Source organism: Labrus mixtus, chromosome 4, assembly GCF_963584025.1.
Source record: "Labrus mixtus chromosome 4, fLabMix1.1, whole genome shotgun sequence".
Classification (NCBI taxonomy): domain Eukaryota; kingdom Metazoa; phylum Chordata; class Actinopteri; order Labriformes; family Labridae; genus Labrus; species Labrus mixtus.
The window spans coordinates 9,265,119-9,280,694 of record NC_083615.1 but is presented as its reverse complement, the minus strand read 5'-3'; the positions used below and the strand labels follow the sequence as shown (position 1 = coordinate 9,280,694).

The window sequence follows — 15,576 nt, the reverse complement described above, 5'->3', positions numbered from 1 at the left end:
TCACCATAGCATCCTGGAGTAGTGCCCGTTTACCTGTGGAGTCTCAGTTCAACGGTAGAATGTAAGCTATGCTGGGGCTTCACTCTGGCTCACTTAAGCGGTCGGAGCCTGAAAAAGAAACCCATTTCAACGTGATTTACTTACCATTCAGGGGGGGAAAGGTTTGCCGAAATAACAACATCATGATGAGGATTTGTAAAAAGTAAAAAGTCCAGCTACCTCAAGTTGGTCCGGGAGAGGAAGGAGAAGAAAACAACTTTTAAAATGTTTGCTTGTTGAATGGTCGCCGGTTTAACCGTTTCTAATCAGCGTTTCAGGTACTCTGGGAATTTAAACGTTGACTGCATTTCCACATACAGATATGTAGCTCAAATTTAAATGCTTGATCTTTAATGTTTGCCTAAATTGTATGCAGGTATTCGGTTTACAGAGAGAGATAAAGCATTACGAGAAAACTGCCATGGGATCTGGTATGTCATAAGTGCGTTGACTATTGCCTGTTTATTGTTATCCACATGGACTGTTCTACCTGTATACGTATACGCCAAGGCCAGCTGATACGTAATTGGTCACTGCAGCTTGGTGTGCAAACAGAAACAGAACAGTTTGCTTTCTGAAAATCATGACCCCCTGTGTACAGATTCTATTTCTATGTAGAATCTGTAAATAGAGATGAATATTCTCATAAAATGCACTTTTTAAGAGGCAAACACATTCATCAAAATACACCTCTTCCCTTTAACTGTTGTTAAAGACAAGCCCCATATGTGATGCAGCGTGCACGCATTTGGTCAAATTTGGAATTGCTCGGGCACAATTCCCCATAGAAAATAATTGTTCATTTATAGTCTGGTGAGTTACACAACAAAATCAGTGGGAAGCGAATGTGGAAATAATGAAATATGCTCAGAGAAGCAGCTTGCACTGGGCTCTCTAATGGATTGATCACCATGTGCATTCCCTGTCATCGTGACTCTCTTTGTCCATATAATAATATCCTGTGTCTCTGTGGTCTGTGTGCCTCTTAGAACAGCAGAGATGATTTTACAACAGCGGCAGATAGAAGCTTTAGATTAAAGTGTGGATGCTTATCAGAGTTTACCGATATGATGTATTTAGAGAAAGCCCTCCCTCATTTACTCTTCCTTCAAGCTGCGATGCTTATGATTGATAAAAGCTTCAAAGGGAGGAAATTGATTTGCCTCCTCCCAGCAGGGTTAATAGTTCACACTTACATTTACCCCACAAAGAGTTTTTTTTTTGTTGCTTGTCAACCCTTTTCTCCCCTGGCCAGTGGACAACATCACAAGATATCTGGCCCAATGACAAATCTAAGCTCACTTGTTTTCCCACTACTTTTCATGGATGACTGATGACTCCTTCCGATGGGTCTCGGGCATGGATACAAGCAGAAAACAAAAAGGAGGGGACATGAGACAAAGAGCAGAAGAAAAACAAATTTTGCAGTCAGGATAAAAAGGAGGTGGAGGAGCTTTGTGCTGTGCCTTCATGATGATATTTCACCCTGAACAAACAAGCTGAGCCTCACAGAGAGAGGAGAGCATCGATCTCCCAGCCTCCAATCATAATACATCCACTTTTCCCCAAGTTTACTTTCTGGCATTCCATCAGGACTTTATAAATTATTTTGGGTGACAAATCGATCTGTTGCTTTGCCCCTCTCTTTGCTGAGTGAAGGGAAACTTGATTGTGAGCAGGATGTGTGTGTGTGTGTGTGTGTGTGTGTGTGTGTGCTTATGTAAATGTGTCTGTGAAAGTGTGTGTGCGTTTACGGATACACTAGCATGAGTGTTTGTGTGTCGTCTGCTTTGGAGGCATCATCTGCCATCTGGCCTCAAAGAACAGGGGCCACATGGTGGGAAAGCAAATGTCACTGGCCAGGCCGGCCTATGCCAAGTACGGACAAATGACGTCAGGAGAAGCCCACACCGTCGGCGCCTAAACAAACAATCCTGCCACCAAGTCGCTTCCCCTCCTGACCCTTTAACTCTCTGTCGGGCATCTGATGAAGGTGAGGGGGATCTAGGAATTAAAGCTTATCCCAGACGGTCTGGTGGAAAAAAAAAAAAAAGCTGAATGTCTAAAACAAGTTTAATGTATCTTAAGGGATTAGAGAGGAGTTTAGAGAGTGTGGAGGAAAAGCAAGTTGATATTTATAGACTGTCACCCTCGTCTAAGAAGACAACAGGAAGCAGATCCAGGAAAATAGATTGAACATTAACGTCTGAGCCAAACTATTAAAGCCTGCAACAGTCGAGTATCAATCAGCTGAAATGGCAATGAAAGTCTGAACACAATCCAACAAAACAGTACCTCACATCTGCCAAACATGTACCCCTTCAATGCAGGAGTAGATCAGGTAATTATTTTGTTCTATCCTGGATGCAATCCCATGAGCTCCTACATAACCGTCAGACAAATTTATGAGCATCAATGATAGACAATGAACTCTGAATGTGCTGGTTAATGTCTGATTTCATCCAAAGCTGAACTTCGCAGCTAGTTTCTGGCTCTTTTAGCCATCACCTCAGTGCACAGAAGCATCTGGAATGAAACGCTTTCAAACACTTGCTGCAGTTTAATTTCAATTTGGGCTGTTGCTGCACACACAGCGTGAGCCTGTTAAAAGCTTCGATGTTCACAGAGCATCTGCTCAACACCTCTGCGCTTGTGTTCAACAGATGAGGCAGCTAAACAATGCGATGTCCTTGGAAAAAAAAAAAAAAAAAAGAATCACTATTTCAATGAGGGTTTGAAAGTGGGGCGCCATGCTGTCTTTTAGTTTTAATTACACCGAATGAGATGCACGCAGATCTGCACTTTCTCTACAGTGCAACAAAAAGAAAAAAAAGAAATACTCCAAGGTTTAACTGACAAGCCAAGGAGAGGCAATGTGTGGTTCAGTTTAACTTCACGGCCAAACTTAACATTCCCCAGCCCACATGACGGCGTGCAGTGGAAGTTAAGGCACTAGCGGCTGATCATGCAGTGATGTACTGTACTTGAGGAGTTCTCGAAGCCCCACACACATGCTGAAGTGTGTGTGCTGTAGCTATAGGCACAGACACTCACAGTGACAGACACCTCCCGTTCTCTTCTAATCCCTTCTGCACCTCTCCACCACACGACAAGAGCTACTTTCCCTATAGACACAGTGTGAAGGAGCGAGGTGAAAAACAATTAAAACCGCGCCGGTGGGTGGAACGACATTTCATCTTTTCATGTACAGAATGTACCGTATATAAACTACAGAACATGCATTAACAGTAGCTTTTGGCAGCCTCTAATGGCGTAAATTACTAGATTGTCAGAGTGGAAAAAAACATAATATACTTTTAATGCTTAAAAAAAAAGGTAGCATTATAAGTGCTGTGAACCACTCATACCAATACAGCCTATTTGTAGCTTTTTTGACAACCGACAGTTGTTAAATTACAGATTATCCCAGCAATCCTGACAGGGATAAAACGAGTCATACAGTCCTCGAGCACAAACATCAGAATCCCTCTCCGGGCGACTCCCTTTCCCTGAACACACGCATATAAATAGCTTCACACATGAGCGCAAGCACGCTTACACACACAGACACAGAGATATGCAGACACAAACACACCAGCTGCTATGTGCTATAAAGAAACAAGAAGACCTACTCTATTTTACACATCCGCGGGGGGTCAATAACTCATTAGAGGGGAGGAGAGCCGGAGGCAGCTGAGGCGGATGACGTGGCTGGTGCTGTGTTGCGGTGTGGCTGTTCACCTGAGGATATCAGCTTGTCATTGTGCCCAGAGGTCATGAAGACGATTCATGACTTCATTAGCGGCATGTCATAAAACATACCAGGGTGTTTCCAGTCCTGAAATAGGCTACCACGTGTAATTTGCCTGTTTAATTTGTCTCTAACCTTTTTTTTTTCTTCCCCTTTCTAGGATTTTTACAGCTTGGCTTTTAATTTATTACCCTTTTATTGCTTGTCATGAACTTTGCATCTCATCGAAATGCTCCATAAAAATCTAGTTTATTACAGGGTTAAACTCCGTCCCACTACCATCCCAGTGCAAACAGACAAGAGCATTGGCCTATATGGTTTTCTGTAAAGGCATTGAAGCAAACATTGGCAAAGTAGTTGATTCATTCTGCTCATAATATCTCTGGCTTGAACTTACAAACTCGCTTCAGTAATTTCACATAGTTTCAGATTCTGCATTGATGACCCGGATCAAATGGTGTCTGTCCCTTTGCTTCTTCTTTAACAAACCCTGGCACGTCTCCATTGAAGGGGACTCATCTGTTTAATCAGTCAGCTGGACCTGACTAAATATAGAAAACAGGAAACAGATGTGTGTGGGCCACAGCAGCGTACTACAGTGAGAGACTGTAACTGTTAATGGATCTAGAGAGAACAAAAAAACAGGCTGTCTGTGTTTGTGTGTTTTTGATCCTTCATTAGTGAAGGACAGTCTGTGTGTGTGTGTGTGTGTGTGTGGGTTTGTGTGTGTGTATTTGTTTTGGGTGCATGTCTTTGCGTTGGTACACTAAGCATACTTAAGGACCTGTTTACAAAATGTATCCTGTTACACAACCTAATCCCAAATGCTACAGCATCACTTGAGTGGTACAAGTTCAAAAGTCAGCCAGCACCCTGGACAGGACAGGAGCCTGAATGTGAATCTGAATGTGAATCTCCAGAAGCCAGGAGAAACATCATAATTTTCCTTTGTTTTAAATGCTCATGCACTAATTGTTTCCATTTTTTTTCGAACTGATGTCCATGCCAAATATCACAAAATCACCGGATGAGTCGTTCAACCTTGTTAAGGACGCATGCTAATTACTGGATCCAAAGAGTAAATCCATAAACACACAGACGACGCAATTAAATCATCTCCACGGCCTTGTGTCAACATCAATCATCTGAATGACCTTGGAACTTCTTGAAATAGAGCGTGTTCATTAAGTATGTCAGCACCTTGCATGATGTCATCCTGACCTCACTTATACAACACAAACCACCACAGTGTAAAAGCGTCGTTCCTTTTGTCGTTTTTCTGCTGCTTTTTTGAGGATAGCTCAAGATAAAACAGTTTTTTTTACTTGTTGGAAAAACTTCAACAATTTGCAAACCAAAGGCTAATTGATATATGAGGGAATGAAAGAAAAAAAGTGCCATGTTCTTTCACGCACCCAATCTCCTTTTCTAAAGCTAATATCACCATGTTTTGTTAGGAATGCATTTATTTTATTTTTTTTGACAAATTGCTGTGCTTCGCCTAAATTACAGGAAATGTGAATGCTAAATAACCACTTTGACTACCTTTAAAGTGAAAACACAGTGGCTATCTGTGCTGTGACAAGCTTTGCAGCAAGACTGGCATCCCGCTCAGCTGGGAGGCCTGCGTTTGGTGCCATTTGGCAACCGCTGGAATATTTAAATGCCCCGATGAATACATAGCCCCTGGGCCTGACTGCTCAAACTGAGTGTGCTTCTGACATGCTCAGCATACACTAATGGGACTTCTGACAGTCCCGTACATTCATCTTACAAAAGCTCTGCATCGTGCCAGAGGGGACCAGGGGGAGGGTGTGGATGAAGAGCACTGGCTGAAGATCAGGAGTGCAAAAAGGCACAACAGGTCTGACTGGTGTCTCTTTGAATGTGTACAGCAGCTGCCATTTTTACTAGAGATGTTCAACACTATTTTCCTTCCAAATATTAAGACATGAGTATCAGATGTTACAGAGTGCTGCTAGTACAATACAAATATATACATAATATTGGTAGGAAAATATCTTAGTTGTTAATGATGGTGCATTGACTGGCATAGCAGCTGTTGTGCTGCATTTTAGACTCTACTGGTGGCTGATTCTGACTCTGGTATTGGCATCAGTATAACTTTAGCTTCTAACCTCGAACTTTGCTTAAGAAACAATTTCCTCTAAATTGTTTTAATCACAGTAAAGTGTTGGAAATGAGAGCAACAGCTGGGGTGATATGTCAAAACAGACAGATGACTCTACGTTAAAGGTCAAAGAGACGGTCAATTTCCTCGAAGCTCAGCAGCTGAGTGAACTTCAGCGTGACTCTGAACCTCCTGTTTGCTTAACTGAAGCTGGGAGATGTTTACAGTAGACTGGCAACAGTGTAAAACAAGGAGGGAACCGGTAACAGACACGCACACACAGAGGCACAAGTTAGTGACGTCTGCAGGCATGTTGAAAGCTCTGGTGCTGTCCATGGTGCTGGAAACAAAAAAAAAAAACAAAAAAACGAAACAAGGACGTGAAAACGGGGGTGAAGCATGCTCGAGGCTAAGTGGGAATGTGCTCTGTATGTCCTATTGCGTAAAACTAAAGCCAAATATGGTCCACGCTGTATCACATGCCTCACAGTGGACGCAGCTGCCTCAGTCCCCCTCTGAGATGTCAGTGTTGTGTTAGAGCACAAGAGACATTTCATTGATTATGGTTATTTTGGAAAATGTCAGTACGGCCGTGAAGCTCAATGATGTTGACCTTTTAAGCTGTGTAACTTCGCTGAACGGCATCACAGGGCGACGCAATCCAGGAAACATTATTGATCCCGATTTGTTGCGGATCTCAAATCTCATATTTGCTTCTCATGAAACCCATTTAAGCCTAAATATTACGATCAATAGATGTTGTCGCCTGGAAACCACGCTCGTGGATATCCTGTAAGAGTTTTAGAAAACGTAATACAAACGATAAAATCGCTCTAAACTCTCCAGACTGAGAGGTATGAGACTTGTGATTTTAAATCCCCCGCATTAACATTTTCTTTCCGAAGAGGATGGAAAACTTCAAAGGACTTTCTGTATAAATGTCGTTGGTGAAATATCGATAAGAAACCTTTTTTTTTCCCCCCGATGTGACGAAATACACATCTGGGGTTAATGTGAGGGTTCACGGTGTTCAGCAGGAGCACACACAAACATAAGCGTAAACTTGAGCTCTTGGAGATCGCCGCCTACTTAGGACACCGTTACGCATTGTTTAGCCCCCCCACAGCGAAGCAGCAGCGGAATTTCTGGGTGCAGATAGGACCACTCCTCTCTCTGCATATATTTTTTTTCTCTCTCTCTCTCTCGACAGTCGGGGCTCGCTGGTGGTGAGGAGGGGGAGGGTGGTCTTGCAGTCGACGAGAGAAACAGGAGTTTATTGAGGAGTAGCTGCAACGAGAGAGAAAAACGCAGGCAACTGAGCGCCGCTGCCTTGCGGATGGAGAGGAGAGAGAGAGAGAGAGAGAGAGAGAGAGAGAGAGACAGAGAGAGAGAGGGGAGGAAAGATCGCGCTCGGACGAATGACCACTCTGTGCCGACTAACTGCCTCCTGAATTGTTTAACTTGTTGATGCGACGTCGGCTATTTCTGTCGTTTTCGCTTTATTGTGTGGCTGCAGTGACAGATAGATGGGAGGCGGAATCGCAAGTATTCTCTCTAGAAGATTTGATTCAACTCACAGTGGATGCAGTTTAAAGAACAACCTTCACTAAGGTGGGTGCTTTTCCATTACTTCGATTTTTATTGAAAGAAATCTATCCGCGTATTGACAGGCGGTGTTGTTTAGAAATCCAATTTAATGTTCTGCCGCAAAGTGGGCTTTCATAGCCTAACTGAGGAAAAGGCTTGAGATTGATACTCAACAGTGCTATGCGCAGTGTCCGCAGAAGTAAACGGGTCTGTGTGTTTTCTGTCTTATGCTGTTAAGCCAGAGGTGCTTGGAAACCTTAACCATTGGTGTCTCTGTGTGCTGTTCCCTCTGCAGATGCTATTCATCTCTGAGCCATAGCACTGTGAAAACCGGACCAGGGTTATATTAAACACTACAGGTCAGCATGGCAGCAGGTGTAGCGGCATGGCTCCCGTTCGCCCGAGCGGCGGCCATAGGGTGGATGCCCGTGGCGAGCACTCCCATGCCCATCCCTCCCCAAGACAAGAAAAAAGTCCAGGAGGGACTCATCATCCTCAACGTGAGTGGGACTAAGTTTCAGACGTGGAGGACCACTTTGGAGAGATACCCGGACACTTTGCTTGGGAGCACGGAGAGAGACTTCTTCTTCCACGAGGAGACAAACGAGTACTTTTTTGATCGTGACCCTGACATCTTTCGACATGTCCTCAATTTTTACCGCACGGGGAAACTGCACTACCCGCGCCAAGAATGCATATCTGCTTACGACGAGGAGCTGGCGTTCTTCGGTATAATCCCTGAGATCATTGGGGACTGCTGTTACGAGGAGTACAAGGACCGGAGGCGCGAAAATGCAGAGAGGCTTCAAGATGACGAGGAGATGGACATGAGCAATGACGTCACGCCGGTAAACCTGACGTACCGTGAGTTCCTGTGGCGGGCTTTTGAAAACCCTCACACCAGCACCTTAGCTCTGGTCTTCTACTACGTCACAGGCTTCTTCATTGCCATATCAGTGATGGCAAACGTGGTGGAGACGGTGCCCTGTGGGACTATGCCCAACAGGTCGAAGGAGATGTCTTGTGGAGACCGTTACGCGCTGGCTTTCTTTTGTTTGGACACGGCGTGCGTCATGATATTCACTGTCGAGTATCTCATGCGTTTAGTCGCAGCTCCAAGTCGCTACAAGTTCATGAAAAGTGTGATGAGCGTCATTGACGTGGTCGCCATCATGCCTTACTACATTGGCTTGGTCATGACAGACAACGACCAGGTGAGCGGTGCTTTCGTCACGCTTAGAGTCTTCCGAGTCTTTCGGATTTTCAAGTTCTCCCGGCACTCCGCGGGGCTGCGCATCCTGGGTTACACCTTGAAGAGCTGCGCCTCCGAGCTGGGCTTCCTCCTCTTCTCCCTCACCATGGCCATCATTATCTTTGCGACGGTCATGTTTTATGCAGAAAAAGGCTCCACAGCCAGCAAGTTCACCAGTATCCCTGCCGCGTTTTGGTACACCATTGTCACCATGACAACACTGGGGTAGGTGGCTGCATATAAGACGAGTAAACCAGTAAAGCTCAGCTTTTACACCATAACTTATTTGACTTATTGCTTTTTTTTTTTGGAACAATCACATTATATAAACAATACACAACGCCAATGCTTCAACTGATTGTAGTACTATGCATTAGTTAGATATCTTTAATAGTTTTAGTTCTTGATGAGTAGTAAAATAAGCTTAGCGAACCACTGGGAGGCATAGAACGATGTTTCGGCCAACACATTTTTGCACGTGCCACAGGTGTGCATTTACATTTACTTGTCATATTAATGGCCCCGAGCGCTGCTAAGCCAATAAAGGGAAGGAAGATTCTGCTCTGTAGAGGCGTGTGGGCGCCATTCACTGCCATGTTCACTGCCTATCAATGAGCCTGCACCACACAAGCAGCCTTTGAGGTTGGGCCTCCTCCCTGCCTGTTTCCGAGGGTCTCTTTTTGATGCGCTTATTTGGAAAGGTTACTGCCATGGACAGACACACACTGGCCAATCAGCTGCCGGATGAGAGGTCTTTTAGATAAAATAAAGAAATGTACCTTACAGGAGACATTTAGGGATCAACATCTAAAAAGCGCAGAGTTTCAAAATTAAATTGAAGCAAACGAGTAATTATAAAATGAGTAGGCTGCCTTACAAAGTACACACATAGACACCCACACCCACACCTCCCCCCCTCCCCCCTCTGCCTCTCATCCATTCTCTCTTTCCCCTCCTTCCTTAACGAGCTACTGTAAATATTTGAATGCTAATTTCATGCTCATGAACAACCTCAGCTGTACTTTGTGCTGATGTAGCATAAAATAATTAAACGTGGTTAAGATGATTACATCAAATTAATCTGTATTGATGAGGGCACTCAGCCACTCAGCTGCTTGACGTGGGTTATTATTAGTATTGTTATTATTACCGCTTTTCATTCCAGCTCAGATAGTCTGGGCTCCAGCGCTATCCAAGGTGCTGAAAAGTTGTGTCAGCAGAGTCAGTGAGCCTCCTGGCTGCTATTTGTTTTTACATATGTCAGACTGTAAATGTGAATGTGGGGGTTGGCTACACAAAGCATGTTTTTTTTAATGTTGAACAATGTGAAAAATCCATACTTTTTCACATTATTGTCAGAATGTGATGGCTTGTGCCGGTATTCATTGCTACACAAACGAGATTAAACGGCTAATGTTAATCCTCATGCCCTCCCCTTCACTCATGACACACAAACGAGGTCCTGTTGAAATAATTGTGTCTTTTAATTTCAATGTAAAAGCATCAAACATTGTAACACAAATTGCCCCTGGCCGTGTGTGGTACCTGTGTGAGCTCCTCTGTGTGTTCGCATTTGTGTGTTTTTTATTGTGTGTGAATATATACGGGATGTGTGATCTGAGATGTGAGAACATTCTGTGAATGTAGGCTTTAAATTGACCCTTTTCTGCCGTTTAATGTGGTTGAGCAGAAGTACTCACGCTTCATTCGAATATATTGAGTCATATGCTTGACTTTTCATGTGTTTGATACTCTCCTTTTTTTGTCTGCCCTCATATCTGCATTGATGCAGCCTCTCTGCACCTGTTAGCTCAGCAGGCAACATTTGTTTGATCATTTTTTTTCTCTGATTCTATATATTTCTTTAGAGGCACACACCACTCTATCTGGCATCATGCTGCAAATGATAGTTAGTTAGTTAGTGGATTCCCTGTCATCTTAATGGCAGAAAGCTTCTCCCAGAACTCATTCAATACCAGTCGAACCACCACTTACCCACAAAATGACCAATGAGAGCATAATTAGTGATAAGCACGATCTGGTGATTTCCACCCTTTACCTAATGCTGCATTGGCCAGACTTTCCATTTGGATTTAAAGCACAGATAAAAGACGAGTTGTGTAAGAGGGTACATTATTTATCTTTTTGGAACAACAAAGATATCACTGCATTGAGCTCGGGATCCCCTTTTTGTGTCGCTTAAGATGGATTTGAAAAAGATGTTCTGCTGCGCGAGAACAAAACTGAAACGTCCTTGGTAATGGGGACGTTTCTGTCACTCTATTGTGAACCATGACAGCCGGGCTGACAGATTTGCAACCTAAACTGAAGCCTTGCAGTGGTGCAGAATGCTGCAGAGTGGACCACCGGAGGAGAGGCTGAATACCTTTCACTGTGAGACAGAGTCATCTCCTTCTCATGATCCATCATTGTCTTCAGGTGTGCTCTTAAAAAACACATCTCCCACAAGCAGTAGAGCTGAATTGTGGCTGTCATTGTGTGCTGAAAACACTGAGCTCTCGCTCTGCAACCTTCACATTTTTAACTGATCAGGTGAAATGAGCTTCCGATCTTAGCGTGTAGATAAATCTATCCCCATCTGATAAATAGTTATTTGAGTGACATTTAAAATGGGCAAGTCTTTTCTTGGCTTGCAAATCAGCTCTTTAGAGACCAGCTTTGCGCTACTGGCTGTAACCGCCATTTGAAGCGTTTGAAGCGGTTTGATTTCAGTCTGATAGTCAATGATGCTTTTTCCTGCATGGTATCATGATGCGTTTCCACTACATATATTTTCAATTTCCCTGCCTCACACCCTGTGGAAGTAAAGACAGAGGCTTGCGTTCCCTCCCCTGCTGATGGCCCATTGATTGTGCTTAAGCAGACGTGCAGACATTGGGGGAGCAGGGGCTCCCGTTCAGAGGCACTTGGCAGGCAGCCTGAATGAAAAGGAAGGGTGCCTGGAGACCAGCGGAGAATCAATAGCTCTGTGCAGCTGCGTGTCACACCTCTGTGTGTCTACTGCTCTGTGCCACCAAACACAGGACAAGACCCACTTATCCCTCCTTACTTATTGAGGCTAATCTCTGTGGCAGCTTTCGGATACCAACAAAGAAGGATCCGCCTCTGTCGGAATGCTGCTGCCAAGAGGTTCAACAATTGAGTGACTGGGTGGAAAATATGTGAATTTTTTGTCGCTGTTTTTGTGTTTTGCAGTATCTTTAATAGCTGCACGAACATCTGGGTGTATCATTTAGTGACTTGATTTGATACTGTGCATTTAAGGCAGCGATAGATTCCAATTTAAAGATAGCGGTGCACTTTATTAGGCTGGAATCAGATGCTGCAGTGTTTTCTTGCTCTTGTTTTCTCTAGATGATCCTCACAGTCAGGGTGAATTAGCTGCTGAGGGAGTTTTTGGTGCTTCAGATCTTTTAAGTGATTTAAGGTGTAATGGAGTGCACTGCCGAGAGCAGCTGTGAAAACGGTGGAAGTCAAGCGCAACCCACAGGGGAAGAAGAGTGGGGAGGACATGCTTTAGTCTGGCGCAGAGACACAAGCGTTCCGCTGGACACTAACACACATTACCTTCGCTAGACGTAAGAGGCCTCCGACACTAGCACACACTTTGTCTTCCGTTCCTCCTCCTTTCTGCAGTTGCCTTCAGGTCATGCATACAGGAATGATCATTCTAATTGGTGATTTGTCGTGACGTCTAGTTAGTGCATTGGCCTCAGTGCAGAATACACAGCTGTACACTGTACTCAGTCAACAGATGCAGAATTTATCACCAATGTCGTTTGTCGGCGCTTCAGCTCCACCCACCAAATACGGCTGGAAAGGCTTGACAAGTGAGCCCTCTAAACCTCTCTGGTGAGGATTTATAAGCCAGAGGGGGCAAGGTTAACAGACATGAGGGTCACTGTAGGGTCCATAAACCAGCACAAGTATAACCATTATCATGCTTGTGACTTTTGACACCTCCGCCCAATGGCAATCAAAGCATACAATGCAAAGTATCGGCTTCATGGATCTCGCTGGAGCAGATTAAAGCTTTTTGAAGTCCAAACCCATCACTGCGTGTCACATGTAATTGAAATATGCAGGAACAATCTGGAGGGCCTGTGCAGTATCTGTACCTAGGAGATAACAAACGCATTATTGATGATATACTCGTGTGATGGAATAAGTTAGCGTGCCCCTGGCAGGCATTGCAGAGGATTTTCACTCTTTTTTTTTTTTTCTCGACTGAGCATGATAGTCAGCGAGAACATTTGGTGTGTTTGATTATGTACCGCAATGGGTGTAATTTCTGTGTTCAGTAGAATACATTACACCACTTGGCATTGTGTATGTTATGCACATTATGAAAATCAGCAATCCATTATGAGAGATGTGATGTATTACTGTGTGAAGCAGAAGTGGCTGCTGCGAGATGTGTAGGCTGCCATTAGCCTGCAGGCTCGCAGCGCCCCTCCAGGTGCTTTATTGGTGAGGAGAGGTGATGCTAATACGAGGCTGGTATAATGGTCCTGAAGTGACAGGTGACTTAATGAGGGGGACCTGGCACTGAAATGTGTTCAGTGCGAGTTCCTGTCTGCCCATGCAAATGACTGTGAAATGGAGGAGTGAGAGCGAGGGGTGGAATCAGGGGAGATTAGGATCATTGTGAAAGACAAAATCGTTTTTTTTTTTTTTTTTTTACTCCTGCTATAAGAAAGCCCGAACATTTTCTTTATTCTCTTTGTTTTCATCACACTGAAACAGTTTCACACTGGCAGCCAGGGATTTAAAAGGGTGATGTGGAGGTGTGAGTTGAATGATTAACATTTTACAGGCTTTCAAATACTACAGATTTATGACATCATATTTATGTACTTCAGAATATTCAACAGCTTTCATTTGCACCTAAATTACATTTTAATGACTGTAGATATATTTTTTTATCGAGTAATACAATGTGGAAAAGGATATGTATTTGTGGTCAGTGAACCCCGGAGAGGAAAACAGATTACGTCCAGCTGCCAGGTTGATGTGAGGATACTGTGTGTGTGTGTGTGTGTGTGTGTGTGTGTGTGTGTGTGTGTGTGTGTGAACTGACTCTTAAAGCAGGCATGCGTCACTGCGGATGGTCAGATTGATAAATAATCTATATGGCAAGGACAAAATGGCTGTCCCTCTTTTTTATTCGATTTCTTTGACAACCCCAGTCTTCGAGGCAGCGCCAATAACACTCATTCCATGCAAGGGGTAATTCACTTTGAATGTGCTGCATTAAGCAGGGAAATAGACTAGCATGTTCTGCACTTGGGCCTGGGTAACGTAGTGTGAGGACATAAAGTATAGGCCTCAGTGTTTTTCTCCACTGCTCAGCATTTTTTATCTTCTATTTTGTATTGCAAGCAACAACCAAGATTAATGGAATTTTCCCAGAACAAGATTAAAGTTAGTCTGAATGAATGCGGCATCACTGCATTAGGAAATGAGGAGATATGTGAGAAAACACATCACCTCAATTTCATTGTTGTTAGAAAGCACTTGGTCTGCCTGACTCCGCTTCCATCCAATCTAACAGCCTAGAAACCCCGAGCCAGCCAGCCAGCCAGCCCAGCGAATGAATAGAAGGAGAAAATGTCACATACTTTGTGACAATGTCTTATCCTGAAAGTTGATATGTTGTAAAAGATATCAGATGTGGAGTGTGCGATGAGATCAAATAGTGTGAAAATGAAGAAGCCAAGCCCAGCAGCTATCTCCTCCTATATAGCACTGCATGGCTTATTTACATACTCAGCATTAACATACAGATGGAAAGTGCTTGTCTGGTCATGGAGATTGGTATGCAGACACACATAATGCACCCTCATCACTTTGTTGAGATGTACAACCGTTCTCTTCACTTTAGACTTCTAATTTACACTGTGATCAGGATTAAATCCATGTAGTTATCATGTGATCATTACTTTAACATTTTCTACCCAAAAAAAGTTGATTTTAGGATCATCAGGCCTCATGCACAAATCATTACGTTAAACTCTAAGCCCCACTTTAACTAATACTATTATACATCCTCGTTATACATTTATTATTATAGCTTTGTTGACAGCTTGTTTAAGTTTATTAAAGAACCTCTTCTATCGACCAAGAGATGTACTGAAGATGCTTAACACCAAAAAAATGAAATACCAAAATGAAATACAAAAAGTACCAGGGTCAGAATCATCACACACCTTTAAGTCTTCATGGTCAAAACATAACGAAATATCATGTGCAGAAGAACCAGCTGCCACGATGAAGGAGATGAAGTTAATTATCTTTTCTAGTTGTCATTTTAATATATTCTCATCACCAAAAAAGAGAAAGAAAGAAAAGCACTAGACTTTTTTAACAGTTATGATTAGAAAATTATACCTGAAATGTTTTTGTGTGTGATCTAATATCAATGTGGTGAAGGACTTTATTTTCTTGTCTTTTACCACCTGCATTCCCTTTATCCCTGCGTTTAGCCTTGAAGCCCTTTAAAACAGCATTTGGTTATTTTTACTCCACTTTTTTGTACAGATTAAAAAACAAGATATAAACGTGTTCCAGTGATTAGAGCACTGAGTGGCTGGAAGGCACATTTAGTTTTCTTTGGACATAGCCAAACTAGCTGCTCCTCTTACAGTATTAATGCTGCGCTAAGCTGAATGGCTGTCACATCATTTCCCCCCAAAATGTGGATTAATAGCCTAATGACAGCCTTGATCACCGCCAACATTGTTGTGATTGTCTATAAATCTGATGGACTTGTTGTGCTATCCCTTGGCAAGAAAG

The 15,576-nt window shown here is 43.3% G+C and overlaps 1 protein-coding gene across 2 annotated transcripts in view; it reads left to right on the top strand.

Annotated features, from left to right (window-relative positions):
• Nucleotides 1–7,057: 7,057 nt before the first annotated feature.
• LOC132972710 (potassium voltage-gated channel subfamily D member 2-like) overlaps nt 7,058–15,576 on the top strand; it is a 34,547-nt gene continuing 26,028 nt past the window's right edge. The window contains exons 1-2 of one of the 2 annotated variants that reach the window (XM_061035744.1): nt 7,058–7,532; nt 7,804–8,985. In XM_061035744.1, the coding sequence (XP_060891727.1) occupies nt 7,874–8,985 (1,112 nt within the window). In that variant the 5' untranslated portion in view covers nt 7,058–7,532; nt 7,804–7,873. The remainder of the gene's footprint in view (nt 7,533–7,803; nt 8,986–15,576) is intronic. The other variant, XM_061035745.1, reaches the window with a different exon arrangement.